Source organism: Danio aesculapii, chromosome 10 (assembly GCF_903798145.1).
Source record: "Danio aesculapii chromosome 10, fDanAes4.1, whole genome shotgun sequence".
NCBI classification, from domain to species: domain Eukaryota; kingdom Metazoa; phylum Chordata; class Actinopteri; order Cypriniformes; family Danionidae; genus Danio; species Danio aesculapii.
In genome coordinates, this window is record NC_079444.1 from 26807453 (window position 1) to 26835386 (window position 27934).

Here is a 27934-nt window from a genome sequence, read left to right on the forward strand (position 1 = left end):
GATGTCATGTTGACGTCCTGTGCCTGCTGGGACATGACATTCATTATGCTGTGTTTACAACTATTGCACAGTCAAAAAAGTTTCCTATGTAAACTGTGCTGAAGTGAACGAATATAAGAATTGGATTATTTCTGCTGTCTCGGTATTATGTAGTTATGATCAGCAGACATCAGCTGTTGACAGACAGGGAGTGTTTCTGTCCTCATAATCATTAGAGGCACGTGTCCTTATATCTGTCCTTATCTGTGATCACAAGGAATTCAGTCTGATTGGATTTGTAAAAGATGCTTTTAATCGTTGGTACATGCCAAAGACAAAAGCTCTGTCCTCAAACCAGATCTAATCAAATCCTTTATCATCTTAAATAGAGTCATATCTTGAGTGCATCATCTGCTAAAATCCCAGTATAATGACAGGAAAAGACAATATGCTGAAATCTCGCCAGTCAGAGTATATACTTTAATTATATGTTTCTCATATTCTCACACATTTGGAGTGTTTGAATCTTTTAAGAGATTTTGACTATTGGCAATTTTCTCAAAACAAGTCATGGCCTAGCAAATGAAACAACCCTCTGTTATGCAATGGCTTGTCATCTGCCTTTAGGAGAAACTGATTCACTCTGTAATTTCTGCCTATTAATTGTCAAGCTTTATCTGAGATTTATCACATCAGCGAAGGCTTGAGTCATGTCATTGATTGTGGGTGTTTTCCATTTGTTTACATATTTGAATTGCATTACGGGATTTTACCTCTCCACTCAACTTTTGATGTTGAAAAGTTTAACAAAGTGACTTTTATTGGTTGGTCATGTAAATTATGGTAGAAAAGCCAACGATTTTACAGTTTAATATCTATGTGTATTATTCAATATATGTGCATTATATTTACTACTAAAATGTCAATAAAAGTCTCTTTGTCAAACTGGAGTTAAATTTTCAACATCAAAAACCTGATCAAGGTCCCACAATACAGTTTATACTTTTTTACTGTGTATTTTCTTTTAATAATCACTTTAACCAAAAACAAAATACATATAATTGATGGAAAAATGGCAACTGTTAATTGCCAGAATTTCACAATTTAAAATATAACAAATCTACTATTAACTACCGTATTTCAATAATAACACACCACTGTAAAAAATCAGAACAAACAAAAAAAGTTCAATTGAAAAACAAACTAAAACAGAGACAAATGTTAACAAAACATTTATTAGACACAGAATTAGAAACAGGACAGGAGGTAAAACAACATGACAGGACAAACAGGGAAAAATGCTTGGTAATGCTTCACATGTGAAGAATGCCTTCCTGTTTTTTCAATTGAACTATGTTTGTTTGTTTTGATAATGTATTTTTTCTTAGTAACAATATCCCAAACAGTTTTTGTTAACTTAACTTCAGACATTTTAGGTCAGTGCAACTGATGTTTTCAAAAGTGTAGTGCTTGTCAACACCAATGGTGTAGTGGTTAGTGCGTTGGTCACTCTGGTGTTCACGGCGACACAAGTTCAATTCCCACCTCATGGTCCTATGCCAATCCCTCCACTCTCTCCTTTGCCCACACTTTCCTCTACTCTCTACTGTCCTATCAATTAAAGGTGAAAAAAATGAAGAGTGCACAAGAAAAAAAACGAAAGGAAGTAAAGGATTGTTTTTATTGTTCAAACAACTTTAGGAATTCCAGTTCTGCAGACAAAAACGTTGTTTGCACAACTTAAAAGTTTTTGTTACAGAGTAGTTCACCTCTCCAGAAAACTAATAATCGTATGTTAACCCAACTAAATGTGTTTTGTATTGTATTTGCAATTTGTTCTGACAAATAGTTTGAGGTCAGTGCAGCTGATGTTTCCAAAAGTTGAGTGAACAAGAAAAAGTTAAAGGAAATAAAGATTGTGTTTTTTTTGTTGTTGTTGTTGTACTGGCTTAAATTTTTTTACAGTGGATATCTTACACATACACAGACAAAAACACAACCAAAAGCAAGTAGGTGGGGACGAGAAAGTCATATGATGAACCAATGATCATCACAAACAACTTTAAACTTGGAAAAAACCAAAAAAGAACCACAGTAATGTCAACAACAACAACAAACATAAAAAGTGAAGTGTCATGCAAGGAATTCTAGGAACATCCATTTACAGTTATTTACCATATAAATTAAGGAAACTTGCTCTTAACCCAGTTGCAAATTCTCACTGTAGCATTTTTTAAAGCTTTTTACCTTCACCCAAAAAGTATTTATGCTGTTCGTTCAAACTACTTATTTAAAATGACCTGAAGCAACACAATTATTGAGTTTTTTTGGGGGGCAGCTTAATTATTCAACCCACTTAAATTTGTAAAAATTAATTAGCTAACTTAATTCATTAACTCATGTTGTCCCAACACAAATCGATTGCATGGAGCCCAACATTTTTTGTAGTGTTTAAAATCATGCTCATTTTTTGAAAATTGACATTATAATTCCGAATAGAGCACTGTCCTGAACTTTTCAGCTGTCATATGAAAGAAAAAATGTAAACATCACATCATTTTGATATTCCTGGCAAGAACATCTCAAGTCCTTGAATACAAAACAGTCCGCAGACAACCTATTAAGTCTGAGAAGGTCACATTTTTTAAGTTTTATAACACGCTCCTGGCATTTCCAATAACAAAAGGTGATTAATGCCTGTAAATTTGCACGTACAACCTAATCAACTTTTCAGCGCTGTTATTGAAAAGGAAGCATGGGTTAATAGCAAACCTGAACTGTCATAATTGTTGTTATCACCTAATGAGCTTTCAGCTGATACGCTCTAGATTGTATTGCAACACAATGAGGAAAGAACGTCCTGTATCTTTTCCACATCTGCACGTTTTCTCATGCTGACCTAACCACGTGTACTGTATTAAAGTAAGACTTTCTTGAAATCACTTTCTCAAAGCAATCGAGCAAGCGGAGTGTTTCTGGAAAGGAGAGATAAATATATTTTGGTGAACACGTCTGATCTTGTAGAGCTCAAGGGATGATTTACAGTGTAGCTGTGATTTTCATATACCGTCAGTAGGTCAAAGTCTGGAGATGTTACGCCACAGCTGTGAAGGGTGTGTGAAAGCTGAAAGATGACACAGCAGTACAACTCGAACAATGTGTGTTACTTTTAGCATGTGCGTGTTTATTTTACATGTCAAAGTCAAATCGGCTGTCTTTTACAAAGAAAAATACAAAAAGGGGACTCATGTTTCCATCCCAGGCTGGCAGTCTATTTTTACGTCCATCTGCTCCTCCTAATTTATCCTTTTAGACCGTTCTGCCCTGTTACTATTACTAGCTGTAATACGAGTAAGAGCTTGCTCTTGCTTCTCTTTGTGTAGCGGTTTGTGCTGCTACTGACACATATATTGAATTTACTGTTATCCATACTGTTTGTTCAATGCTGGAGAATCCAGTTGTATCCACTGTGGCATTTATTTATGGCACACTTTAACTAAGAATAATTTTGGTGTGTTTAAAGGGATATTAGTAATTATTTCCTAGACTAATGTTTTTTAAACCTGTCTGACCTTGTTTTTTTAGTGGAAAACAGATGTACACTGTAAAAATATCTGTAAATTAGCAGTTTTTCTGTATTTTGGGATTCATGTTTTTATTTTGCCAATTTATTTCTGCTTTTGAATTGCATTACAGAACCTTGATCTGTCTTCCAACAACTTATAACCTTGAAAAGTTTGAAAAAAGTGACTTTGATTAACATTTTTAATAGCTTAAAGTAGGGCTGCACTGTTACTCGAGAAAACATCACGACCTTGATTCGAACCTACACACGATCTTAATTCTTAATTAACTCTTTTCTACGATTCAGCCAATTATATTTTCAAGGTCAAGAGAGAAGCATAAAGGCAGTTGCAACATAGACACCTCCAAATGGTGGTAAAAGTGAAGTATGATTTGCATGTATGTTTTTTTTCTCAAAGTGAGGCTGACATGAGCCGCACTTAGCAGTGAAAGTGAAACCGGTGCACACATCATTTAAATGATCATATCATTTTTTAGAGTTATAATTACGACAAGCATTTAATATGTTTTTTCTTTCATAGTGTTGTGCATGAAAATAAATGTTTACTGGGTCAGTATAACTACTCTCTAGCCTATATAATGTTGAATATAATACAAGAGGAAATCTGATAATGACAGATGTCTCATTTTACCAGTGAAATAAAATGATCTAATAATGCTGTCAATGAAAAATGACAAGCATGTGTCTCAAACATAATCATTTACAACCAGGACATATTAAAAGTCTGTTTAAATTCACCATTCAAAGTCTATACAAAATTTTGCCTACACATAGGCTTAATATTATTATTGTTGTTTTACCATACGTTTGAGAAATAACAATAATAAAAGCCTACTCATATTAACATTTATTTTACATCTACAGAATTGTGAGAAAATCGTGATCTTGATTTTAAGCAACAGAATAAATTATGATTCTCATTTTAGCCAGAATCGTGCAGCCTTTCCTGTACCACATGTCTTTGGATTGTGGGGGAAACCGAAGCACCAGGAAGAAACCCACGCAAACACAGGGAGAACATGCAAACTCCACATAGAAATGGCAACTAACCCAGCGACCTTCTTGCTGTGAGGCGACAGTGCTAACCACTGAGCCACCGTATTACTTCTTATACATAATATTATTTCAAACTACTAAAATGTCAATAAAAGTCACTTTGTTGAACTGTAGAGTTGAATTTTCAACATCAAAAGTCAACAGAGCAGAGATCAACATCTCATAATGCAATTCACAAAATTCACAAAAATATATTAAGCATCATTGCTGTTTTCAGCATTGATAATCATGATAATACGATTGTTGTTGTTGTTGTTGTTGTTGTTGTTGTTGTTGTTGTTGTTGTTGTTTACAATCTGCATATTAAAATCATTTAGAAGGATGAAGTGGCAAAAAGCTGCAGTAATGGCTACTAAAAAGTCAGCCTTGTCATCACAGGAATAAATGACATTTTAAAATATATAAAAATAAAAACAGTTATCTTATATGTTAAAAATATTTTACAATATTATAGCTTTACTGGGTGTTACAGTGGTGCAGTGGGTAGCACGATCGCCTCACAGCAAGAAGGTTGCTGGTTCGAGCCCTGGCTGGGTCAGTTGGTCTTTCTGTGTGGAGTTTGCATGTTCTCCTCATGTTCGAGTGAGTTTTCTCCGGTGTCCCCCACAGTCCAAAGACATGCGGTATAGGTGAATTGAACAAGCTAAACTGGCCGTAGTGTATGTGTGTGAATGAGAGTTTGTGGGTGTTTCCCAGTGTTGGGTTGCAGGTGGAAGGGCATCCACTGCGTAAAACATATACTGGATAAGTTGGCGGTTTATTCCGCTGTGGCGACCCCTGATTAATAAAGGGATTTTGCCAAAAAGAAAATGAATGAATGAATTATAGCTTTGGTGGATTTTTAAATCAAATAAATAAACCGTTTAAAATTTTAGTATGAAAGTAAAAGTTGCATAAATATACCTTGATATCTTAAAACAAAACAGTTGGCACAAATATTATAACAGTAAATAAATAACTAAAGAAGTGTAAAAGTGAAAAATGTAGTTCACTGATAAACTAGAAACTAGGACATTGAAAACTTCGAAAATAGAAAAAAACATCCCAAAATTTGAAACTGTGTAGCATATAGTATAACACAGTGTTGTTGAGTTGTTTTGCTTAACTGTTTTTTCAGCCTTAATGACAACCCTCATATCCCGAAACGCCACCACCATTATTAAAGATGAACAGCTGTTTGTAAACACACAGTGAGACTAACTCAGTGGTTTGCAGATCAGAGGCCGTAACACCCCTTGAGCTCTGAGCCAAACTCAGCTCCGTCACATGACCCTGCCGAGTTTCCTCCAATTCATAATACAGCAAACACGACACTCGCCGAACGGCTCAGAGGTGCACAATGGCCTTACATCTGAACAATTCACTGCCAAAGGCCAAGTTTATTTAGGAAACATGTGCCAGAGCTGAACCGTACAGTACATACAGTGCACACGCGGTAAAGATGATTTCCATTTATTTACTTTTAAAGCTCCACTCTTATTGATTTGCATTTTTGCTGGTAATATTTGATATGCTGTTTTGCATATCTGTGTGCTGTAACTTGCAATGTTTATGCCTCAATCTTATTCTTATTATTATAGGTTATTTTACTCAAACCCATCCTTAATAAACCCCATATTTCACACACACACACACGCACACACATATATATATATATATATATATATATATATATATATATATATATATATATATATATATATATATATATATATATATATATATATATATATTATATCACATTATATATTAATCACAGTATTATTATTAATCATAAATCCTTCGAAATCCACAAATTATTAAGCATCATTAGCATAAGAATGTTTTGTGATTCAAATCTTCATAATACAATGATTTCTGAGTGATCATGTGACTGTAAATGCTGAAAGTAATGATGCTGAAAATTCTGCTTAACAAAAATTTAATTTCTGTAATGAAATATCAGAATGTTTTGGCATTTACTGTATTTTTAATCAAATAAATGCAGAAGTAGTGAGTATAAGAGACTTTTTAAAATCATGAAACCTGTGAAAATACTACAGTAAACATAAAAAACATGATTGCATATAATAAACAAAATACAGAGAATCATAAAAGAAAAACTTTCCTGTTAGACCAGAGATGCCCAAACTAGGGCCTGCGGGCCAAAGTTGGCCCATTATAATCTTTGATTTGGCTCACTATCCCATTTGAGAAGAGAGTAAAAATGAAGGGGAAGGAGATCGTCTTCTAATTTAATGTACCATTTTGTTTTATTGTTGAGCTACAGAAAAGCAAGCTTGAGTTAAATGTTTTAATTAAATGTTGTGAATGGATCATATTAATTTAAGCGTGAGTTGAACTCCATTGTGTTATGAATGAAATTGTTTGTTTTCATGGTAATCAGTTAATTATGAAACGCACAAAATCATAATGCATAGTAATCCTATACGATTAAAGTAATGCTTTCTGTTTATTTTTAAACATAATTTAAAAATGTTTCCCAGTGATGGGTTGCGGCTGGAAGGGCATCTGCTGAGTAAAACATATGCTGGATAAGTTGGCAGTTTATTCCACTGTGGCAACCCTAAGTTAATAAAGGGACTCAGCTGAAAAGAAAATGAATGAATGAATGAATTTAAAGATTTAAGAAATTACCCATAACAATTATATTTACCTTCGGCCCACAGCCCTCAATTACATTTGGTATTTGGCATTTCATAAGAAAAAGCTTGGGCACCCCTGTGTTAGACTGAAGATTAAATGACAGAAATACACTAAACAAATTTCTACAAATAATATACACCAAAGTGTACAATAAAATATACAAGTATTAAGGTAAGCCATACTAAACATAAATATGTCAATAAAATAAATAAATAAGCACATTTATTTTAGTGCTGAAAACATCAATTAAAAAAGAGTCAATTAAGCAAGACACCTTTTAATGCACTATAAAGCCCAAAAAGTTTTTTGAGGAAACCAATTGCAACAAACCATTTTAGTTCAAAAACTAATCCTAATGAGTACTGTGAACTTAATCCATTTGAGTAAACAAAGCAACTTCAGCAAAGTAAAACCCAATAAATGAAGAGAACTCAAACCAACTGAGAACTGTAAAACCCAATAAGTTAAGGCAACTCAAATCGTTTGAGGAAACTGATTGCTACAAACCATTTGAGTTAAAAAACTAATCTATATGAGTACCGTGAACTTACTCCATTTAAGTTAAAGTAATGAGGTATTTAATTAACTCATTACCTTCAACACTGAGTTCAAAACTCCTTTCAAATGAGTAGAATTAACTTTCAGTAAACTTTGAGTTAACTACACTCATTTCATTTGATAAAGTTGACTGTTGGGTTTTACAGTGGATAAAATGTATGGAATTTCAATGTGTACACTGTAAAACATTCTTGCTGCTTAATTATTTTTAATTGCTTAGTTGAATCAAATGAACTTTTCTAGTCATCTCAACTTACATCAGTCAAACTAACTAAAACAATTAAGTTCAAACCTGTTGAAATCTGATTTACTTATTAAAACAAGTTAAAATGACTTAAAAAACATTTGTTGTTGTGAATTTTTGTTTACTGCAAAACACATGCTTAATGATCATAGTAACTCTATAAAAGCATTGCTTCTTTAACTTTTAATACATCTTCACATGGTAGCAGTGCAGTAATCGATAGCACATGTTCCAGCGGACACTGAAATTGGTTTAATTTGGCAACAAGTTTCATGCCTCAAACAGTTATTTGTGTGTGGTGCTTGTTTTGCAAACAGAAAGTTTCTTCAGTCTGGATTGGTCTTGAATGCGAGGCTTTGCATCATGTGCTGGTGTTTTGTGTTGCTTTGAATCAGTTGGCAGCATCTATTGATTCAGTTTCTGGTTCTGGGAAACACTGGGAGACAAGATCACAAGCTTTGCCTGTAGCTTTCTGTGGAGATACACACACATACACAGCAATGGCACTGTGGCTTTTTCAGGATCATTTTGGGTTTATATTTACATGCTGCTATTTTAAGCATGCAAGTAAAAGTGTTGGTCTGGTTGTAGAAGTCTGCATCAATAGTGATTAAAACACATTATTCAACTTCCACTCAGCACTTTCCTACAATTCCTTTGTAGGCAACCAGACAAACTGAGAGTGGTGTGGACCAGGAGGAACAGACGCATTTGCTCCAAGGTACAGAGATAAACGAGCTTTAATTGTGAATAAATGCTTAAATAATACATGTAAATATACAGTTGAAGTCAGAATTATTAGCTTTGAATTATTTTTTCTTTTTTAAATATTTCCCAAATGATGTTTAACAGAGCAAGGAAATTTTCACAGTATGTCTGATAATATTTTTTCTTCTGGAGAAAGTCTTATTTGTTTTTTTTTTTCGGCTAGACTAAAAGCAGTTTTTAATTTTTTAAAAGCCATTTTAAGGTCAAAATTATTAGCCCCTTTAAGCTATATTTTTTCGATAGTCTACAGAACAAACCATTGTTATGCAATAACTTGCCTAATTACCCTAACCTGCCTAGTTAACCTAATTAACCTAGTTAAGCCTTTAAATGTCACTTTAAGCTGTATAGAAGTGTCTTGAAAAATATCCAGTGAAATATTATTTACTGTCATCATGGCAAAGATAAAATAAATCAGTTATTAGAAATTAGGTATTAAAACTCTTATGTTTAGAAATGTGTTGAAGAAATCTTCTCTCCGTTAAACAGAAATTGGGGAGAAAAATTAAAAGGGGGCTAATAATTCAGGGGGGCTTATAATTCTGACTTCAACTGTACAATATAATATTTTTTTCTGGACATTAATATATATTAATTAACAGGTATTATATAATAATTATAATAATGTTATATAGTAATGAATAATGTCATATTTTACCATGATTTACAGGATACATCCACTAAAATATCCTTCAGATTCAGACAAATCTTGACTTACTGATTATATAATGACACATTAAAATACTAATTATTATACTAATTAAAGAGGACATATTAAACCCCATTTTACAAGATCTAAAATAAGATTCTGACATCCCTAGAGTGTGTATGTGAAGTTTCAGGTCATTATAACCCTAAAGTGTTTTTTGTAACTCTGAAACTGCCCCTTTTAGTCTTTGATCCAAATTGTGCTATTTTGGAGACTGTCAGTTTTCAAAAGAGGACGGAGCTCCAAACATCTATATGTCAGCATAGCAGCAGCAAAGTGGCTGCTTCTCACTCAGGGCTATCTATGCTAATAAAGGAAAGATCGTCATCAATGGGCGGAGCTTTCCCACTCCGATGACATGTAGAAAGGGAGAATGTCAATCATAGTCTTTCAGAAGACTGCTAATCAAGTGCGATTATAAAAAGTATAATTAATCAATTTTTACTATTAGAGGCTGGATATATTCACACACGGTTGGTACACAACTGTGTTTAAACATCTTATAAAAGCGATATTTGCATAATAGGTGCCTTTTACTGGTGGTAGTTGTATATCTTTACAGTGCAACTATCCTCCAAACAACACTAGGTTTTACTCATTAGTCAGTAAGAGGTTTTTAGTTATTTAAAATATGATAAAAGTAGAATGATCATGTATTATCTTTCAAATGTTAATATATGCAGGTCATAATAAGTGTAATGTTTAATTTTTACATAAATAGATTGGTTATTATTATTAATAGGAAACATTATATCACATAATTTGACATTTTATTTTCATAAAAAACATTTAAACCTTTAAAGTAGACATTTGACTTGCCTTTAATATTCTTCAGTGTATTTCAAATCATATTCATGTTCAATTTGTTATAAACACATCTCATCTTTGTGTGTGTGTGCGTGCGTGCGTGCGTGCGTGCGTGCGTGTGTGAGCGTGCATAGCAAGTTAGTGTATAGTTTATGGTTAGACTATTTCCAGACTTTCTTCCCAAGCTTTCAGACTTAATAGTGTTCTGACACTTTGAATTATTATTATTATAACCATGTCTTTGTTTGCAGTGATTTGCAGGTTCTTGCAATGATCATTATGAATGACTGTATTTTCTTTCCTCATAAGCTTCATTCATGGCAGCCAGGCATCAAAAATCCCTACAGGGGAATGGTGGTGTGGCCTGTTCCCGAGAATGTGGACATTACCGTCACGCTCTACAGGGTAGGACATATTAATATAATGCATTATTCCATGCCATATGCAACATGTTAAAGATACAGCCACATAGATGCTAAACAGTATTAATTTGTGATTTTCTTTCACAGGATCCACATGCAGATGAGTTTGAAGACAAAGAGTGGACGTTTTTCATTGAGAATGTGAGTGCCCTCATAAATTATTATTTAAATTGAGATCTTTTTAAACAAAGGAACTAAGCCGAAGGAAAATGAATGAATGAATGTTTTTTAAAACAATACATTTATTTTTATTTGTGTTCATTATTATTATTATTATTATTATTATTATTATTATTATTATTATTATTATTATTATTATTATCATTATTATTATTATTATTATCAATTTCATTATTCATTTTATTAGTAAAGGTATCATTTAATAATAATAATAATAATAATAATAATTATTATTATTATTATTATTATTATTATTATTATTATTATTACTATTATTATTATTATTATTATTGTCAATTTCATTATTCATTTTATTAGTAAAGGTATCATTTAATAATAATAATAATGATAATAATAATAATAATATTAATAATAATAATTATTATTATTATTGATATTATCATTATTATTATTATATTATTGTTATTATTATTATTATTATTATTATTATCAATTTCATTATTCATTTTATTAGTAAAGGTATCTTTTAATAATAATAATAATAATGATATTAATAATAATTATTATTATTATTATCATTATTATTATTATATTATTGTTGTTATTATTGTTATTATTTATTTATTTATTTTATTATTATTCGTATAATATAATGCCAATAATAATATTATTTTTATATTATTAGTAGTAGTAGTATTATTAAATATGAAATAATTATACCATATGTATTTTTAAACATTTTAAATGCTTTTTGATGTTTATATTTAAATGCTTTTTATGCTTTTAATGCTATTTTATGTTTTTCTTGTAGGAAATGTACAAATATATTTTGAAAATAATACATGTAAATCAAAGTTTTATTATACTGTGTTAAACTTGTTTAATGTGCTGCAGGAGACGGCAAAGGGGAGTCGGAAAGTGCTGGCGTCTGTGGACTTGAACATGAAGAAGTTTGCCAGCGCCACACACTCGCAGACAGACCTGATGCTCAAAATGAAGCCTCTGTCAGTGAAAGTGGTGGAGGCCACGCTGAAGCTGTCTTTATCATGTGTGTTCCTCAAGGAGGGGAAAGCTACGTGAGTCCACTGCTTTATCAACTAGTTTAATCTTGTGGGAGTCTGACCACAGCATGTCAAACTTGTGACTGCAGCAAAACTAAATTGCATTTAAAATATGGAAAATATAGGAAAAACAAAAGACAACCTATTCCTTGATCCATGAATATTTTAAATGGGTTTGAATCTGACAAGCAAAGCTGCAGGGAGTTTGATGTTGAACATTGGGGTGGGTTTCTTCCCTGACATGTGGAGGTCAAAAGCAGAGCAGAATTTTCCAAAACAATGCAGCAAGTTCTCAAATCACAGCCTGAGCCTGTAAAGTTGTGCTGTTTAAACTTGCATTGGGGTGAAGTAATGCAAGAGAACGTTGTGCTTAAATTCCATTAGTGCATTTATGAAATAACCTGTTTTTGTGCCTCCATGAATCAAAATGTGTTCATAATGATTGATATACAGTCACTGGACACTTTTTAGGTACATCTGTTTAAAGGGATAGTTTACCAAAAGTGAAAACGACCTCATTATTTATTATCCCCAATGTGGAATTAAACCTCTATGAGTTTCTTTCTGCTGTTGAACACAAAAGAAGATATTTTGAAGAATGCTGGTTGATGAAACCCACGGATTCCATAGTAGGAAAAAAATATATTATGGAAGTCAATGGGTGCCAGTAACTAACATTTTTCAAAATATCTCCTTTTGTGTTCAATAGTGAAAGGAAACTCAAATAGGTTTTGAACAAGTAAAGAGTGAGTAAACGATGACATAATTGTCATTTTTGGCTGAACTATCTCTTTAAGTGTTTATAGTGGCAGAGAGAGCTCATTATTCTGCAATTAAAGAAAATATTTAACCCCAAACTCACAGACATGGCTTAAGCCAAGTCCAAAATGTAAGTCTCAGCTATTTCCAGTAAAAGAACAGACTGATTTTAAAATGTATCAGTGACTTAGATTAATTTTGTGATGGACACTGGTAATTATGAAACATTTATAAAAATTGCTCCTAATTGAGCTATTGCCTAATCTTGGCTTAGTCTAAACCAGTGTTTCCCAACCCTGTTCCTAAAAGCACACCCACAGTACACATTTCAACCTCTCCCTAATCAAACACACCTGAATCGACTCATCACAGCATAAGAAGAGAATCCAAACCCTGAAATTAATGGGCCAGATAAGAGAAACATTCAAAATATGTACTGTTGGTGTGCCTCGGGGAACAGGGTTGGGAAACACTGGTCTAAACTATATCTGTGAAACTAGACCACAAATAAATAACCCTTTAAATTAGGAAAGCATCTGCTTGACAACACGTGCTGCAAAAACTGACTTTATTTATGTTTCCATCCAGAAATGCGAATTAAATTTATGCACAAAACTGGAATATCACATAAAAGAGGTGCAAATAAAGCAGCGTTTCCATCCAACGAGTCAAAGCAAACAAAATCATCACTTCCTGATTACCTGGCGTCAAATATCAAAAGTAAAAATAGAATTACTCGGTTAGGAGAAGCTGCGTGAATCTTTTCTTCATTTAATAAATTACTTGCACCTCAGAAGACGATGCCGACATGCAATGAACGCGTGGTGGCGTTTAAAGACGTGAGACGCGGAGCACAGATGCAATTCTGGAGGTAATTAATAATATAATAAAACTAATACTGAACAGTTAAGGCATTTTAGAGTGACCAAAACAACATTTCAGATGTTTTGCAATGTGCTCAGCTTGCTGGTTTGTCCATTCACACACATTTTCATCATCTCATGATCTCTTATAACAAAATCACATGACTTTTTTACTGAAATTTGTTCGGTAAAAGTGTTTCCATCGTAGTTTATGCGTATCTTTTCCTATAGACTAAAAAAATGTACCCTACTTCATTATGCGCATACGATTTTTTATGCACATTTTCAAAATTGATGCGCATCTTGGCTTTCCAGCAAATATTTTTATGCACATATTCAAAATTCGCATAAAAATAGGTTGATGGAAACATAGCTAATGCAACCAACATTAAAGCAGTTGTGAAGGCAAAAGCCTGATACTAGCAAAGCATATCTAATAAATTGGCCAGTGAGTGGAATCACAACCTGGCAAGCTCTAAAATATCTGTCTGAATTTGAGGAGTGAAGACATAAATAAAGAATTTTTGAACTTGTTAACCTAGGGTCATTGTAAATCTTTGGTAAAAGGATCCTGGATTGCCTTACTTAATGTTTCATACTGCTCACAATTTACCCAGATTTGAACCAGAGCTTTCTGAGACTTTTATTTTTAGTATGTTGATCTACTTCCAACTGAGATGGAATATTGGCTGTGTCCGAAATTTGAATTTGCATTTGATTTTAAATGTACTACTCGGCCGCTAGAAAAGTATGTTCTATACAGTATGAATATGAGCAGTATTTTGTCATGATCACATGATCTACCTGAGCTCTGTCGCTTCACTCCCATTCATGAATTCTCTTGTGGGGCATCGGATGTACACTTCTGAATGTCGCCAGAAGTAATAAGTCATCCGGGTACTTCTCGCATACTGTTTTTCGAATTCTATAGCTGGTCCCAAATGGCACACTATACACTATACACTTATGCACTATGTACTTATGCACTTAAACACTCAACAGCGTATTATATTAATGTAGTGTCCTCCTAAATGGAACACTAATGGTTTTTTACAAAGCGGAAATTTAAACTGTTTCCCTGATGATGTTTGTCGGTTGCCAAATTAGTGAAATAAAGGTCCAAACTACCATATAATACCTGCCATGAGTATAACCACATTCATCATCGGGAGGTGGTATAATTACTGTCGTAGGAGAATTTTGCCTTCTCAATCCAAAATAAATAAAGTAATCCAACATGAGCGCCCGAAAGCTCTGCTCCTTCCGCTAGATGAGCAAAGCTGTGGTCGTTGAGTGCGTGAAGTGTCCAACATTCCACTCTTGTGCATCATCCAGGTAATTAAAGTGCACTTATTCTTTTTAGAGTTTTCAGCACACTACTTACACTATTTATACTACAAAATGGCATAGAAAAGTGCATAAGTATGCGATTTGGGATGCACCTTATGAATTTGAACATACTACTCGGCTCACATACTGTTTTTAGCGTACTATATAGTATGGAAGTATGCGATTTCGTGGCTACTGTGACAGAAGCCATCAAACTGACATCAACAAAGCAGGACTGCTATTTCAAATGAGGAAGCGTATGGTCAGACTTTGATTGTATATTGGTCACCTAAAGAATAACAATGTAAATATACGTTGTAAATTTTGCGTTCAGATGAACTTTAACAATCAATCCTGAGGAATTATATTTTAACAATATAGACATATACTTCTAAACCCTGAATTAACCTCCTTGTTTGCATATTAGTGTTGATTGGAAGAATGCAGCATGCGACGTGTTTACAGCTCTCTTATTAAATATTGCCAATCGAACCTTTAAGTTCATTCTGACTATACTTTTTGGATTATAAAAGTATTCAAGAAATGCCATGTTTGGTAAGACTATATCTCCGAGGTTTACCTCAAGGTGAAAAGTCCTATACACATACACAGTAACAGGTTCAGAGAAGTCTTGTTGCAGCACCTCTTGATGAAAGAACTTAATAATGACTCCAGTACTTGACCAGTGATGGGTTTCCTATGTAGGGATGAGGACATGCAGAGTCTCGCCAGTTTGATGAGTGTAAAGCCAACAGACATTGGGAACCTGGATGACTTCAATGAGAGCGATGAAGAGGAGGATAAGAGATCCAGCACTGGTGTCAATCTCAGCACTGCAGCTCCAGGTATTATTTAAAACAACAACAACATAATAATACATGCATACAGCATGGATTCAAATTCAAATTGGAGTTAGCAAAAAACAAAATGAAAAGAACAGAAAATGTAGGATTTAAAGAACGATGTAATGATGTTAAATATTTAAGATTCTATTGCAATGCTACAATAAAACATGCAATAAAAACCTATTGTTCAAATCTAAAATAGATGCATGGTCAAATGCATACTCATACCCTGTATTCTTGTTCTCATATCATTAATTCTATTTCCTCTTGCACGATTCACAGTTGATGCATGTGTCTTTTTTTACTATAGTAACTCTTACTTTCTAACATACTAGAACTTCTCCTTCTGTCTTTCTCTCACTCTCAGCACCTCATCTTTCTCTTCGATCAACACGTTCCCAAGAAAAGAGATCTGCGTCTTTTAAGAGCCCTTCAGCAGCAGGTAATTTACATATGCTCTTTGCATGTTCTCTCTCGTTTTCTCTCTGTCTGATCACTTTAATCTCATTTAAATTAAACATTAGATAAAAACCACATACAATTAATGTGCTCCATTAATTGAAATATTTCTAAAAGAAATATAATTGTCATATTCATTCTCCGTCCTTCATTGCTATAATTTGCATTTCTTCATGGATCTCATTAAATTGTTTAATTACAGTTTAAAGGGAGGTGTTCACCCATTAAAACCCACTTATTATCATGTTTTTGTCAGAACCGTCATGTTTTTTGTTTATGTATTTCTGTCCATGGACATAAAAGGCAATTTAAAATATTTTAATGCTCATAGCAGTTTTAGTAATTCTTTACTGATTGTTGAGATGTATCAGAAATTGTGACACTCATGTTGACAAAATGATACATATAATATTCATTTTCAACAATTTAACAAGAAAAGTATATACAGTTAAATTGTTATTTATTTAACAGTTATTTTAAATCAATTTATATAATATTTATTTAATATATATTATTATGATAGAGAACAAATTAACCTAGACTTTGTTAGCAAAACTTCAAAACATTTGTAAAGATTATTTACTTATATTTTACTTTGATTTTGTCATTAATTTGTCTTTTTTGTGACATTATAATAGATTATGTGACAGATTATTGAACCAATTATTGAAATGCTAATTAAATCTGTCATATATATTTAATGAGGGCTTCACAGTGGCTTAGTGGTTAGCACTGTCACCTTACAGCAAGAAGGTCGCTGGTTCGAGTTTCCTCTGGGTGCTCCGGTTTCCCCCACAGCTGGAAGGATGTCCGCTGCATAAAACATATGCTGGAATGGTTGGCGGTTCATTCTGCTGTGGCGACCTCTGAAATAGAGACTAAGCCGAAGAAAAATGAATGAATGAATATTCAAGGAAAAATAATGACAATCTTTAAATCAAACCAGTTCATTCATTCATTCATTCATTCATTCATTCATTCATTCGTTTTCCTTTGGCTCATAGTCCCTTTATTCATCAGGGTCTTTGGACTGTGAGGGAAACCCACGTGAACATGGGGAGAACATGCAAACTCCACACAGAAACGCCAACTGGCCCAGCCGGGACTTGAGCCAGTTTACTTTTAACTTAAAAAAATTATACACATTTTTATTTTTATTTTAAAAAACAGCTTTTTAATTTTACACTTTGTAACTTTTTTTGTATTAAAAGCTGCATTATATGACATTAAATAAAAAAAACTGTAGCATTCAATGGAATAACATGAGGTGGTGAAAATAAACATAAACATGTTATAAACTTCTTTGGGTGAACAAACCCTTTAAACGTATTTTATGGTACATACCTCATTTATCTCTTTTGCTTCATCCCTTTTCCTCAACCTCAACTGCTCTTTTCTTTTCTCTTTCTCTCCTTTGCTGTATTATATTCTTCATTTTTCATCCTAACCTCAGTCAGTGGTAAAGAGAGGCCTTCTGCTGGCCTCCTCTCCCGACCAGTGTCTGCCACTGTCCATAAACCTGACCTTCCATCACGTCCACCTTTACCCACTCCACCCAGCCCAACCCCTCGCACCATGCCCTCACCCGCCCGCTCCAGACCTCCACGTCCACCACCCATTGCCTTGCCACAGGCTCCACCTGACCCCCACACTGAGCAAAACACTGCCGGTTCACTCCCTCCAGCATTGCCCAAAATCTTCCAGCCGTCCCCTGGCTCAGGTACCACAGTACAGTGTAGTATAGTGTTTCTGTCAACAACTTCTTTTCTGATGAAAGCAGGACATTGACTACACTTGTTTAAATATTTAGGCTCAGTAAGATCTGTATTTAGCAAGGAAATGCATTCCAAAAGAAAATACATTACCTAAATGTGCAGTAGGTGATCTGCCTAAATGCTAACCGGTTAGCATAATATCTTTCAAATACAATCCCTCTCCTGTCGTCCAAAGCCATGCCTCCTGAAATCACGAACGTGCACATTAAAGATGACAGAGACCCACTAGATCATGTTATTCGCCAGTTAGAAAACTATAGTACTTTATAATACTACAGTTCTGAAAGAAAAACTACTATATCTAGCACGTTTTCAGTTGTGTAGCAAGCAAAACTTAATACATATTGTGGCCTCACTCTCTCACGTGCTTTGTCCTAAAGTTACTACTATATCTTTAGGGTTTGGCCAGCAGGGTGCAGGAATTACACTTATTACTAAGCCATACATGCTATTTCAGAGCGAATATTCAGAGTAGGTAAACAATATATGGTAAACAATATAGGGAACGTGTCACAGGTTGTCATTGTTCAAAAATGAACCAATGTGAATATAAACCCAACTTCACCTCAGTAAAGCAGGCTAGGCTGAATAGCACTGTTTACTGATGTTTTGTTGTTAAACTAAATAAAAATCTACATTATCGATGCTGTAAAGTGTCCCTTATGAAACTGAAAATAGTCAAAATAGTCATCAACACTTCCGTGCATACAACCCATTCGTAAAACAACACAATCTACTGCTTTGCCTGACTAAAGAGGTTTTAAAACATAACATTACCTGTCTAAAAGTAATACTTGTATACCATGGTGTCATCCTTCCTCCAGCGTGCAAAAGTAACTCCAATATTGATCCAGGATTTTAAAAAGTTTTGATTCAGCATTTGTTTTTAGCGCTGTCACTCGTGTCCACATGACCGCAGCGTGCGCGCACACACTAATTGCAGATCTGCGTGAACAGCGGTGCGCAGTTGTACAAATCTACATTTGTTGACAGACAGATTGGGCTACTTATCAGAATTATGATAAGTAAACATTCAAAAAAAACATTTTTTAGTCTTATGCCTCACCCAGAATATAAAAATACATATAAATACATTTAGATCATTTAATTTAATCATTACTATTGGAATGTGAAGAGACTTTCAACCAGCACAACAAGACAATCGCCTACTGCACCTTTAAGAAAATGCTTCTTTTTTTTTTTTATTCTGTTCATCATATAATCCTGAATTTGTTTTTGCACCATTTAGGCAAACTGAATCCTGCATTAATAATTCTGATAATACTGAATGGATTATTATTGCTAAAATTATGGAAAACAGCCCTCTTGCTTGTGTGATGATGCATTAAAAAAGAAAATGCATTAGTTAAGAAAATGCTTTTTTATATTTCTGTTCATCATATAATCCTGGATTTGTTTTTGCACCATTTTGGCAAACTGAATCCTGCATTAATAATTCTTACAATTCTGAATTGATTATTTTTACTAATATTATTGAAAACAGCCCTCTTGTGTGATAATACTTAATTATAGCTTATAAATATAAAAAAAAAAAACAAGAAACCCAAAGAGGAACTCATCTTTGCTTTCAAAACGTATTATTATAATACGGCTTTAACACACTGACTGTCTTTAGACTCTCAAGACATGTTTTTGTATTTTTGTACATTTAGTGTGTGACACACTTGATAACGTCAGCTTGCATTTTGCTAAAACAACAATTGCGATAGAGTCATGTGGTTTCATTAAATTGCCATCTTTTTGTTTACATGCTGTTTTGATCACTATGGCGTGCTCCTATTTGTGTATGTGGTGCAAAAAAAAATTGTTGCGTAGAACTGAGAAGTGAAATTCACTATGGCCACATGCACACTGGACAGTTTAAGAGTCACAATGATTCAGTGAAAGAATGACAGCTGTGTTTTGCAGTGTGTGTGTGCGTGTGTGTGTGTGTGTGTGTGTGTGCGTGCGTGCGTGCGTGTGTGTGTGTGTTTTGTCACACATTTTCTAAAATTTAACATTCCAAAACTAATCTGTTTTTGCTGTTGCCATAGAAGAACCATTTTGGTTCCCCTAAAAATCTTTTATTGAACAATATTGAAGAAAGTTTTTAGCGTCAAAAACATTTTAATATATTTTGTTTTTTACTCAGAGGAACCTCTTATAAATCTAAATGGTTCTATGGATGTTTTATGGATCCATTAATGCCAGTAAAAAAAAAACACTATATATATTAGTGAAACAGCACTTATGCATCTGTGTATTTCTAAACAAAGTCTATTGTTTCTCCATCTGCTTTCCCCTCTATCATTGTGTCCAGCTCCAGTGTCTTTCCCAAGAAGGCTGTCGGGCTCTGAGGGGCCTCCGGAGGGCCCTGTGACCTCTGACTATCCTCTGCTCAAACTCCCTCGGGCTTCTATGTCTTCTCCATCCGATCCTTTCCTCCCTCAGCCTCCCTCTCTTCCTGTTTTACCTCTGAAAGGTACAGACGTTTTACTGTTTACTGTACATCTGCTTCTAATTTGACGCTGAAGGAAACTTAAAGATGGCTTTTGGAGAAGAATCGTTTCCTCTTAGTTTCTCTTAAGTTCTCACTTTTCTTGCCTCTCTGACTAATCTTCTTCTTTCACGTGGTCTGCATCCTTTTTTGTGTCACTGAACTTTTGTCTCAGATTCTTTTGGAGCACCTTGTGCCAGTGTTTTTAAGCCCAAGATTGTGCCCGGTGCTCGCCCTGTTTCCCCCACGCCAGTCCCCTTCCTCGAGCCCAAAACCTCCTCCCTCTCGCTCTCTGACACGCTTAAGCGTCCATCTGCTGGCACTGTGCCAGGTATTGAGAAATCCTCCAGACTGCATGGAAACAGATGTAGTGTTACTAAAGTCCAATCGTACTTAATGAAATATGTTCAACACAATTGTTCATATTCAGCAATTTTAATTATAAGGTTCTATCTGCATTACTTATAGCAAACAATATGTGTGTAACAGTTCTCTTTCACACATTAACATGACAGAGGCCCTAAAAGTACTCTAAATGTAAATTAGCAAAATTCTCTTACTTTTGCAAATTGGACTAAAACAAACTGGGCAAATGCAGATAGAACCTTCTAAATCTAAAAAGACATGTCCTGCTTGTAATTATAAGGTTCTATCTGGCAGATCATTCATTGAAGCATTACATTTCAACAAATACAATTAGTCTACTTATTCATTTAATTAAAAATAAATAAAAATTGGTGTTGTAACAATATGTTAATGCGTGAGAAACTTACATTTTTGCTTTCTATCACATTTATTTAATGTTTTAGGATGAATATTTTTTTCTTATTCAAATTAAGCAAACAAGGCTGTCCTAAATATTTTGTCCAGTGTCATTAATATGCCAATATTTATTGAGTTTCATGTTTTATATGAATTATTGAATTACATTTATTGAATTATTTGCCTCATGATTTAAATTAAGCAGTTACCCTTCAAGGCTTAATATCAAATTTAAAGACTTTAAAAGAAAACAATGAGCAAAGGAGTTGTTTAACAAAGTTTAGTAAACACTGAAAAGGTTTCACTGTCTATTTTTAAACAAATAAAAATAATTTATAATTTAAACAATTAATATATTATATTTTTTAGCTCCTGTTTCTTTTTCAACATTCATTCATTCATTCATTTTCTTTTCAGCTTAGTCTCTTTATTAATCTGGGGTCGCCACAGCGACCGCCAACTTATCCAGCATTTGTTTTATGCAGCGGATGCCCTTCCAGCTGCAACCCATCACTGGGAAACACATACACACTCATTCACACACATACACTACGGACAATTAAGCCTACCCAATTCACCTGTACCACATGTCTTTGGACTGTGGTGGAAACCGGAGCACCCGGAGGAAACCCACGCGAATGCAGGGAGAACATGCAAACTCCACACAGAAACGGCAACTGACCCAGCCGACGCTCGAACCAGTGAACTTCGTGCTGTGAGGCGACAGCACTACCTACTGCACCACTGCTCTTTTTCAACAATGTCAAATTTTGCATTTCATATCAGTCAAAAACACTTCTAAATCAGCACATTTACACACATAATTTCAGTTTCAGGTTTCTTCTCAATTTTAGTCGATTTTGTGTTTTTTTTTCTGGTCTTTCCTGCTGTCACGGAGCAATTCTGATGCGTGCAATTGAAATGCTGAAAAAGAAAGAACCTTACAGAGCCAAGCTAGAGTTTGTTTGTTTGTTCATTTGTGTTTTAAATAAAAAGTCTTAAAATGTAAACAACTTAATATGTAAATAAGATGTTTAAATAAGAATATGTGAATAACTCAATTTTGACAAAAAATGTCAGATAGAACCTTATAATTCTAAATTGACAAAATGTTCATTTAATATAAATAAATATTTTGCTTTGTTATACTTCAATCATTATTCATAAAATGTTGATTATTATTATTTCGACAGTATTGTTTGTTGACAATAAAAAATCTAGATTTTTGGGGGGAATTTTTAAAAACTTGATTTAGTGCAATGGCATTTTGAAAGGCAAATATAAAATATATGTATAACATAACTTGTACACTAAATGACTCTTCTGTATATCGTACATGATAGTCGTGCATTTTAGCTAAAAAAATAGAAAGCACAAGTCCACACAATTTTACAGTTGTATTAAACCTTGCTTTGTTGCTTTAAAACCAAGTTTCTCTTGAACCCATATGCATATATGTTCTTTCTCTTCCGCAGATCTAAATGAGCAGATGACGGCAGTGTCTGCATCTCCTTTCTTCACTGTCTCTCTAAATGAATCTGTGACTCCTGTTCCTCTGCTAAGCAAACCAGACCTTGAAGCTCTGTGCGAAACCCATTATTCTTCTGGTCAATTCCCCAAGCCACCTTCACCTCCCTCCCTCTCTTTCCCTCTGCCAGTCACTTTTACCCCAGCAGCTTCTTCCTCTTCTCTTGCTATATTGTCCACTGATGTCCTCGCATCTGCCCCCTGCTGTTCACTGCAATCTTCTTCTGCTCAATCAGGTACTATCGCTTGCTTTAAACGTAAGAAAAAATAGTTCAAATAAAAAGTGATTCATGCATTTTGGTTGTTCATTTACACATTGGAGTTTGGTGCCTAAAAATGTTAAACTATGGAAAATGGGTTTTAACATGCAAGTGCATTTTTGAAAATGATACCGCTTTCGTCTCCGAGTAAACTACGAAAAATGTAAAAAAAAAAAAAAAGTTGAAATCATGTTTGTGAATATTATGTTTTCAATCTGTAGACATGTGCAGAAACACTTGATATGTGGTTGCTCCCAAATATAGGAGGCTTTCCTTGCCATCAATGGCTGGACACCACATTTATGTCTCTGTTGATTAAAAGTAATGATTAGTGCTGTGGTCCATTAGCATGACTTGTGGAAATACTAACAAGAAAAAAGAATAGTTTTTGCGCACAACATTGGTAAAAAGCTCATTTCACAATATTTTTAATCAACATTTAGAAAATGTCACAAAAGTTTGCCACAAATCTAAACCCAGTCTAATTGTGGACTACTTGTGTTTCTTTAAATGTTGCACCACACTGTAAAAATCAAATTGTTACTTCACTTGTGAGTCAATTAAAAGTGAGTAAACCCATTGTAACCCTGGAACTGTTAAGTTGGCTCAACTTAATTTGTATAATTATGCATGTAGTTAATTTACTTAGTGATTTTAGGCAACATGTTTACTTTTTTAACTGTCAACTGATTGATTTTAAAGCAATGGGTCTACTCAATTTATTAAAGTAAAGTCAACTAATCTTTTTTTTACAATGCCAACTAGTACTCCTAATGCTATTTTAACATAGTACCCTAACAGATGTACCCTAAATTTCATTATGGTTTAAAGTATTACAAGCAAATGGAGATTTTGTAATCCAGTCAAATTTATGTTTGTCATGTCATTCTGGATAGTCCCACTAAATAAAACCACAGTTTGGTGATAAAATTATTTAATTGCATTTTTTTATGAATATTATTTGTTTTTCAGAGATGCCCAGAGAGCTCAACACACTTACAGAGGAGGATCAAACAAATCCATTTTTACAAGGTGAAAACGTATTCCAATATAAAAATGTCCACAACATTTAATTTCTTTCTTCTGATGAACACAAAGCAAGATATTTTGAAGAATGTTGGGGGAAAGCATCCATACTATGAAAATAAATAGCTTTTTTTCAACATTCTTTAGTATACCTTTCTTTGTGTTTGATAGAAGAAAAAATTCAAACAGGTTTGGAACAAGTACATGGTGAGTCAATGATGGCAGAAATTTCATTTTTAGGGGAATTATCCCTTTAATGAAATAAATATTCTGAAAATACAGGTTCTGATTCAGTTTGTGTTATGTTTTACAGATATACTTGCTGAAGAAGCGAAGAACTCTGAACCTAAAAATGAGCAGCATCACTCATCTCGGACCGTCAGCAGCATTAGCATTGCCAATCAACAAGTATCTTCTTCGCTCTCTCAACCTGAAACCAACAGCACAGAAAGAAAAGAGCTCAGACCTGCCATGGCTGTAAAAAGGTGAGCATTTAAACATTGGTTTTATGATCCGCCATGATGTACTTCATTAACATCCGTCTTTATTTCTGAATGTGTGTTAGTCTTCATATGGTCAGAATTAAAGCAATAGTTCACCCAAAAAATGAAAATGTACTCATTATTTACTCACCCTCAAGTAGTTTCAAACCTTTATGAGTTTCTTTTCACAAAAGATGTTATTTCGAAAAATGTTTGAATCTTGTAACCTTTGGCATAGTAGAAAAGAACCATAGTAGAAAAAAACAAATATTATGAAAGTCAATGGTTACAAGGGCCGTTTGCACCAGCGTGTAAGTTAAAACGTACCTTAGATGTGACTGAAAGGGACACTAAGTTACAATTTACGCACTACTATATATTTTATAACACTTTATTTTGATGGTCCATTTGAGTATTAGTAGACTGTCTACTTAATATCTGTTGATACTGCAAATTTAACTGACTATAAGAAACTTTGCAAGTACATGTCAACTTACACTAACCCTAACCCCAACCTAACAGTCTGCTTATAATCTATTAGTTAATCTATTAATTAGTTGGCATGTAGATGCAATGTAACTTAAATTCAACAAACAGACCATTAAAATAAAGTGTGACCAAATATGTTTGTGTTGCACCATGTAACGCTATGTTCCAACTAAATATTTACGGCAGCATCCCCTCATGTATAACGGTAGAAAAGAGACGACAGCGAGATTAGTTTACATAGAGGAGCTCACAGCCTTATTTTCCTCCCAAATCTCGCATTTTTCGGTTTGTGAAAGAAGAGTTTAATTATCTTTCAATGAGTGTTTTGTGTTAATAGTATCCATCAATTTAATCGAGTTCTTCTCCCTGCTCTTTTCTCTTTCACGTGTAGGATATAAAACATCTTTCAAGTTTAATATTTTGATAGCTTCATGTGTATTTTGTGTGAATTCATGGCTGACGATGCAGGGATGTGCATCATCTGTTATTAGTGACTGACTGTAATGTAATGCACTTTAAAAATGTAATTTATCATTTCATTTTTGTAGGACAGTTATATATAGATGCATTAGTTGCAGAATTTTAAAGCAGTTTAACGATTTAAATGTCTTTTATTGGATATTACATCATTCAATGCGGAGAACTTACGACCTACTAACTACGATTTGCCTTAAGAACATGTGATGCAACCGAAGTGAGAACAAATTTAGTTACAAACTAGCTAGTAGTTACTAAACCCCTAGTGTGGACTTTATGTTCCAGTTTAAGAAAGAACTTACGAACAGCTGGTGCAACCCTACCCAGGTGTTTAGCATTTTAAAAAATATCATCTTTCGTGTTCAACAAAAGAAAGAAACTCAAACTATTTTGTGACAGGTAAATGATGACAGAATTCGCAATTTTGTGTGAACTGTCCCTTTAATGAGAGATCAGCTGTTCCTTTCTAAGAGTAGGGAAATGCATGACCTTGTCATCAGCCTATCATAAACAGACCAAGACATTTGCCTACACCATCCATCCTCCATTGCTTTCCCTCAAAACTCCATACCTGCATTAATCCTGCTTGTCCTGTTTTCATCACTAACCTTGATGCATCATAAATAAGGAAAACCTGCATCTAATCTTACCAACCATTCCAACCATGCTCTGTGGACTCTTACGCAACATTTTGCCACATTTGACACCAAATATCTTTGTCTCCCAGTCTTGAATCATCATCTGGACAGCCTGTGGAAACTTTCAAATCTGAGGAACTGGACATTAGGACTGTCATTCCTCCACAGCCATCCTCAAGTCCAGCAACAAAACCTCCTTCATCTGCAGTTTCCACTCATATGGAGAAAAAACAGCTAGTTTTTATTGCAGAGAAACCACCGTTGGCTGAGGAAGAGCCGGATTTTAAAGTGGCTGATTTTGATAAAGTGATCATGACCTCTCAGCCTCTCATCAAAGACGTTACGTTTGACAAACAGCCTGAGAAAAAGCCCATCAGAACTGACAGTGAAAAACAAATGCAGTCCAGTCAGGTTCAAACCTTTTCACTAACCGATGATGACTTACTGAAGGAAACAGAAAACGCAAAAAATGAATCAGCAGAGGAAGTTGTTCTGAAAGAGGAACCAAATGATCTGAAGGGTACTTTACTTTGTGCCGACCTCAACAAGTCAGACGAGGACAAAATCATCAAGAAATTTGCCTCAGCTTTGGTTACCAATATAGAGCAAAATGCTCCCAACGTTTCATCCAGTTCATCACAAGATGATCATAAGGAAAAGAGTCAAGTGTTGGTGGAAGAAGTCCTTACATCTAAGACCGATGGGAATTTGAGAGAAAAACAGTCCCATAAGGAGGATCTGGACAAGATTTTAATAATTGAGGAAAGGTGAGTTTGTGCTGTTGCACTCCCAAAATGTTCCTAACATGAACTTTCGTGTTTTCAGCCACTTCCAGTTTCAGTAATCCCATATCTGTCCTCAAATGAAGCTTATTTGAATAGTTAAGCTTGTAAAACTCGCTTCAGAGTCATGAATAGCAACTGTTTTATAGATAAGGCATTTGACTGGTGCAGTATGAACAGATAGGTTTGTGTATCTTCTTCCTCAACCGCAGAATTATACTTCTGTAGAATTACATCATCCACATCAATTCTCCAGAAGCTTCCTGAAGTCCCTGATATACTTCAAGTGAAATTGAAAGACAAAACTCAGGCCAAAACAAAGTTTGTTTTGAATTCCTTTCAGGAGTTTAAAACAGCTTGCTAAATCCTTCTGGAAAAGTTAACTTCAGCTAGTACACATATCCAGCACAAACTACCATTAGTCCATGTCAGTTATGTATTAAGTGGATGTGACTCCACTTTTGTAGACTTAGAAGGGTTCTCTAGTTTGTTCTTCTTTTCAGTCAGGCTAACTTTAGTTTAGGTGTCATTATTTTCTACAGATGGGCATGCACATCGTAAAGTGACTTGTAACTTGATTTGAGAATGTAAGTCCAGACGTAAATTATTTTCAATAACAAAACTAGTACATTTGTAGTTCATCACGCACAAGAATAATAACCTCACTACCATAGTGAAAAAAAGCTGAAGCCTAGCTTTATGTTTCTATGAAATTTGTTATAAAAACTTTTAAACGCATTTAAAATTTGATATGAATATTCCATGCACCTTTCTGCTTGATACATTTCTGGTTTGTTAACTACTGTAAAACCATAGTAATAGTCGGGGATTTTTGAAAATAAAAGCATTCTATGTTATTGCACGTTTTTATCAAGGTTGTGGAAATAACGGCAAAGTTTAATTTATTTTCAATTGTGATTTGCATCAGAGAGCACCGTAACAAACTCAATCCATTCAGTCACAGTCTGGAGGCCTATCACTGTAAAC

General features: G+C 34.2%; 1 protein-coding gene across 11 annotated transcripts in view; it reads left to right on the forward strand.

Annotated features, from left to right (window-relative positions):
• ehbp1l1b (EH domain binding protein 1-like 1b) overlaps positions 1-27934 on the forward strand; it is a 59146-nt gene that overhangs the window by 1475 nt on the left and 29737 nt on the right. For 5 of the 11 annotated variants that reach the window (XM_056466574.1, XM_056466575.1, XM_056466584.1 and 2 more), the window contains exons 2-14: positions 8733-8790; positions 10663-10758; positions 10863-10916; positions 11811-11992; positions 15634-15773; positions 16141-16215; positions 17686-17952; positions 20328-20489; positions 20680-20835; positions 22742-23029; positions 24026-24085; positions 24393-24564; positions 26255-26932. In XM_056466574.1, the coding sequence (XP_056322549.1) occupies positions 8733-8790; positions 10663-10758; positions 10863-10916; positions 11811-11992; positions 15634-15773; positions 16141-16215; positions 17686-17952; positions 20328-20489; positions 20680-20835; positions 22742-23029; positions 24026-24085; positions 24393-24564; positions 26255-26932 (2388 nt within the window). The remainder of the gene's footprint in view (positions 1-8732; positions 8791-10662; positions 10759-10862; positions 10917-11810; positions 11993-15633; positions 15774-16140; positions 16216-17685; positions 17953-20327; positions 20490-20679; positions 20836-22741; positions 23030-24025; positions 24086-24392; positions 24565-26254; positions 26933-27934) is intronic. The other 6 variants (XM_056466576.1, XM_056466578.1, XM_056466583.1 and 3 more) reach the window with 6 other exon arrangements.